The sequence below is a fragment of the Gordionus sp. m RMFG-2023 genome, chromosome 1 (genome assembly GCF_954871325.1).
Source record: "Gordionus sp. m RMFG-2023 chromosome 1, tfGorSpeb1-WG-v2, whole genome shotgun sequence".
Classification (NCBI taxonomy): domain Eukaryota; kingdom Metazoa; phylum Nematomorpha; class Gordioida; order Chordodea; family Parachordodidae; genus Gordionus; species Gordionus sp. m RMFG-2023.
In genome coordinates, this window is record NC_088775.1 from 9,102,000 (window position 1) to 9,107,231 (window position 5,232).

General features: G+C 22.2%; 1 protein-coding gene across 1 annotated transcript; it reads left to right on the top strand.

Moving 5' to 3' along the window:
- The first annotated feature begins 4,070 nt into the window (after positions 1 to 4,070).
- Positions 4,071 to 4,683, top strand: LOC135931753 (DNA-directed RNA polymerase II subunit RPB11-a-like). The gene is made up of 4 exons (XM_065469042.1): positions 4,071 to 4,171; positions 4,214 to 4,303; positions 4,356 to 4,530; positions 4,571 to 4,683. The coding sequence occupies exons 1-4, from the start codon at positions 4,119 to 4,121 to the stop codon at positions 4,604 to 4,606; spliced, it is 354 nt and encodes a 117-aa protein (XP_065325114.1). The 5' UTR covers positions 4,071 to 4,118; the 3' UTR covers positions 4,607 to 4,683.
- Positions 4,684 to 5,232: the final 549 nt, after the last annotated feature.

The window sequence follows — 5,232 nt, forward strand, 5'->3', positions numbered from 1 at the left end:
TTTGCAGAAACTCCGGCTCAAAATATCTGGTCTCCCGGCAAAATAATATAATTTTTAAAAACCTTGACCGGGTTTAAAAATATTAAAATTTACATACATGGGTCGGGCCTATAAATAAATTCCTTTGCAAAAATCAGACCTGGCCAATTTTAAAAAAATATATATAAACATTTTTGTTAATTAAACAGTTAAAATATCATTATTCGTTGCTCATAAATTCAATATCCTTTGCAAAAACATATAAAAGCTTGAAAATGGGAGAAGAAGAGAAATAATCAAATTCGGGGAAGGTAGGCCCTAAAGTTTGATCTCTAGTCAGTCTTTGATATTTATTTTAAAAAATATATATATAATGAAATTCTAAATGTATTAAATTAATCAACAAACACTATCCTTTAATTTATATATTATTTATGAATATAATATATATAGTACTATATTATTATATATATATTATAAAATTAAAGCGTAGGTATTCTAAAAGTTAATAGCTCTGGAAATCTATGCGTAATATTAAAAAAATATCTATAAATCTTGATTAAAGTTGCGACATTCTTCTATTTCTTGATTTATGTAATCCGTTACGCTTGATACCTTAGGCTAAGCTTTTTCAAAAACGTTTCTTATGAACGAATTGAATAATTGGTCATTCGTTATTATGCGAATCGAATAAAAATTAAATTTTATTATTCGTAACAATTACAATAATAAATTATATGATTCATTCAAAAGGGAAAATGCCGTTGGGCCTTCCTATCCCCCAAATGATTTTTTATAAAAGAATTTTAGGCCCGCTTTTTAAAAGCTATGGGGTTACATTTTTTAAAAAAATATTAATTTAACTCTTTTTAATGACATAGTGTATCAGGGAAAGATGATGGAATCACTTAAATCGCTTTTCGAGAGCTCTTCATTTTAGGGGTTTTCTGATTGATTTTAAAGGTTTATTATATTTTAAATTTTAATAAAATGTTATATTTCATATAATATTTAATAATTTTTTTTTAATAATCTAAATAATTTTATAGATTAAAAATTTGGCTGACATTAAATTTTGCTTTTAAACAAATTTTAATAAAATGTTATATTTCATATAATAATTTTTTTTTAATAATCTAAATTATTTTATAGATTAAAAATTTGGCTGACATTAAATTTTGCCTCCTAATACTTAAACAATGTCTCTTCCACCAAAACTCATCTAAACATATGTTTATATATGATAACAATAATAGTCATTAATTGATAACTATTGTTAAAGAAGTGGAAATATAAAATAATTTTAAGATAAATTAAAATAAATTTATATTTGTCATAAATAAGAATAGAGGCAGATTAAGGCATTCGAAGGTTTCTAAATTTTCTAAACTTTTACTCCTCTCTAGGGTGATATGTACCTCTCTTTTAAAGTTCTTTTGAATGTTTTTAATATAAAATTTATCTATATATTTTTTTTTAGATAATTTTCAATATACTCTTATTTGTTTTTTAAAATATATTTAATCTTGATATCGTTAACCTTGTATTTTATTTCTAAGTTGAAATCGTTTTTTAAATAAAATTATTCGCAAAGGAGAAAAAAAATACACCAAAATTTCGGTCAATAAATTATATTATCTCATCCGATTTATAACAGAAATTTTCCCTATTGTATCTTTTCTTTCTTATCCGATTGTTTTTAAAACGATATATTAATTAAAATACTATTAAATTTTTGATATATATATTTAATCACAATTAGTTTAACAAATACATTTTGAAAAAAATTTTTTTTTAGTATAAGTAACAATTTTCTTCACTTAAATGGCATATTTATTAACCATTTCTAAAAATCAATTAATTATATAAATAATATCATCATATCGAAAGATTTGCAGTTATTCCTATGATTCATCTTCACTAAAATGTTAATTTAAGATATTTACAAAATATATTACCCATTTTCTTCAAAATAATTTAAAAAAGTTAAAAAATAACGATCATGACAATTACCACTCTTCTATGATTCACCACCACTGAAATATTGATTTAACATGTTTACAATTTATATTCTTACCCAATCTCTTCAAAGAAATTCAAAAAAGTTTCAAAAAAAATTATGACATTTGTTACTCTTCTATGATTCATCTTTACTGAATCTAATCACTGAGAATTAGGTTCCCATATCTAGTGATAAATGACTTTTTTTATTTTTATAATTATATTATACTATTCACATAAAAATAATCCTAAATATTTATAGAATAAGTTAAATTATAACGAATATAAGGTTAACAATCATATTGAAAACAATAGAAACATAACAATAATTATGTTATCTTATAACTAATCAAGTTAAAGAGGCAGGTCTAGAAGGAATTGCAATTATTAAAATAGCAGAAGGAAGAACATGATAATGTAAATTTAAACACTTCAACCATATAAAGTTTCAAATTCCGCAGGGAAAAATATATAGCAAAATGCTAATTCACTTAATAAATTTTTTTTAATTCAAATGATGAATCATGTAATTTTTTATATTTATGTAAATCTTCAAAAAAAGTCTATATAGAATAGAATGCTCCTTTGCCATTGACTGAAAGCTCTCCTAGTGGAGTTCTTGTTTAGTAATGCAAAACATGTTCTTAATGATAAATGTGGGTGTCTAAACTACTTTAATTTTTTTTTAAATTATTGTTGAAGGATAATTTAGAAAATTATAAATAAATATATAATTTTTAAACAGTATTATATAATTGTAGTGGTTATATACAATTGAAACCTTGTAAATGCGAAGTAATATTAGATATTTATCCGTTATTTTACATTTGTGGGGCAAATAAATTTATTTATGATTTAACATCACATACATATTTTCAATTTTGAAATACTTTTATATACATTATTATCATTTCTATTTTAATTTTAATTAATAAATAATCGGACTTTTGATGTCTCTCACATGTTTAACAATATTAATAATTAAGAAGTGTGATTAAAAATATATTTATTCGCAGTTAACCTATATTATTTTACCTTATATATAAAAGGCACTTCAACACCTTTATATATAACTGATAAAATAACCTTTTTGCATTTATACTATAACATTTAACAGTTTTAATGAAATATATTCAAAATGGTGCATTTTTATGCATTTAAGAATATAGCATTTAACCTATTCGCATTTAAAAGGTTCAACTATAATTGTAAAATTATTGTTGTATTTGTTATATAAAATTACCGTTGTTTACGATAAATTAATGCTATATATTATTTATTATAGTTTTACTGTTATTTTACATTATCCATAAATTTTCTTTGGGAATTTATAAAGTATTCAAGATTATAGAAAAAAATTACTCATTGAAAAAATAAATGTGAAGGCCTTATATATTTAAAGAACTATTATCTTGCTTCATAATTCATTTTTGTAAAAGATATTAATTTGATCCTTTAAAAGGTTAAGCCCCACCCAAAGTAAATCAAACATTACATTTATATATAAATTGCAAATATCTATATGTATTCCACAATTTTAGAGACAATATACTATTATAATAGTGTATTAATTAAAACTATTTCAATCAGCTCCATAAAATAAATTATATAATAGAGCGAGCCCATTGTAAATGGGAGAGAGGGTAAGCTAGTGGTCCTGGGGTGGTAAAAATGTGAAAGTTTAAGTTAATTAGAAATTTTTAAATACTACCTAATTCATTATAGTTCAAGGTCAAAAGTCTTGCGGTCCTGATCACAAACTCAGATATGCTATAACATATTATTTATTGTGTTTTTATTTTATTATTGATTTTATTATGCTTCTGGAAGATATATTAAAAAATTATTCTATAGTTTTCTTTTCAGTAGATATTAATTTTTTTAACAATTAAAAACTATTATTTATATGAATAATTTTTTATACTTTATAACTTAATTTATAATATTTAAAGCAAATAATTTCTAAATTATTTGAATAAACACTAAAAAAAATATTTATAAATAAACTTGATATTTTCAAAATTCATTGTTATTAACCACTGAATGAGCTATTTTTATATTGGTCAAGGTATAGTATTTTCTGAAAATATCTCGTATCATATTGCGATTTATCAATAATCAATCCATATATTTTTTAAATGAACGCACCACCAACATTTGAATCTTTTTTACTTTTTGAAGGGGAAAAAAAGTAATATTAAGTTGAAATAAAGTTTATTATATTTATTTAAAGAATAATATTCTACAAAGATACAAAAGTTCCAAATGCCGCTATTTTTACTATCAATAAAGAAGATCACACCTTAGGAAATATATTGAGAATGTAATAATTATTTCAATTAATATTATTTATAATTGCTTTGTTTATTTAAAAGGCAGCTTCTTAAAGACCCTCAAGTTATATTTGCCGGTTACAAATGCCCCCATCCTCTAGATCACAAGGTAATATTAAGAATTCAAACAACCTCAAATTATACCCCTTATGATGCTTTTACTAATGCAATTACAGATTTAGTAAGTGAATTATCACTAATGGAAGAAAGATTTAAAGTAATAATTCAATGAAAAATTTAAATAAGTAATATTTTAGGAAGCAATCAAAGAAAAACAAGAAGGTTATGAATAGATAATATCATGCTTCATCATTTTGTAATTTTTATCTATATATTGTACATATTATTTTTAAATCCAAATTTATATGTGAATATTGCAAATATAATATATATTATTAATTGTTATAATGTTTGCATAAATATAATAATAGATTAATAATCTGTTTAAATACGTGACTTAAAATATGATAAACACAGAAATATTTTTAAAAAAATTTATTTTCTTTATTAATTAAAAAAAATTACACAAAATATAAATCCTTATGGTATAAAATCATAAAAGATTATATGGAATTAAATTTAAACATGAAACAATTTATCATAAATAACTGCAAAAATTTCATAAAGAAGCTTTTCAAAATCAAAGACAAATATTTTAAATAAAAAATCTAGGCTTATTTTTATAATGAACTAGTATTTTCCAAACCTTTTCAGGACATAAGGACAAACTAAAATGAAATTGGTATGCTCAAATTTTTTTTTAGCATGAATTTTACAGCTTTAATTATAAAAAAATTAAATTTAAAATCAGCCTCAACTCACCTTTAAAGTAATTAACTTATACTGCATTTCTTGGGCATAGGCTCTTTTTTTGCCCCGCTCTTTTTCTTAAAGCCTATGAATGTCTGTAACCTTTTTC

Bases quoted from the DNA above. Each gene is read 5' to 3' on its own strand.
- LOC135931753 (XM_065469042.1), top strand. From the start codon at position 4,119: ATGAACGCACCACCAACATTTGAATCTTTTTTACTTTTTGAAGGGGAA. The intron at 4,172-4,213 runs GTAATATTAAGT...ATTTATTTAAAG, and splicing joins CTTTTTGAAGGGGAAAAAAA to AATAATATTCTACAAAGATA. The intron at 4,531-4,570 runs GTAATAATTCAA...GTAATATTTTAG, and splicing joins TAATGGAAGAAAGATTTAAA to GAAGCAATCAAAGAAAAACA.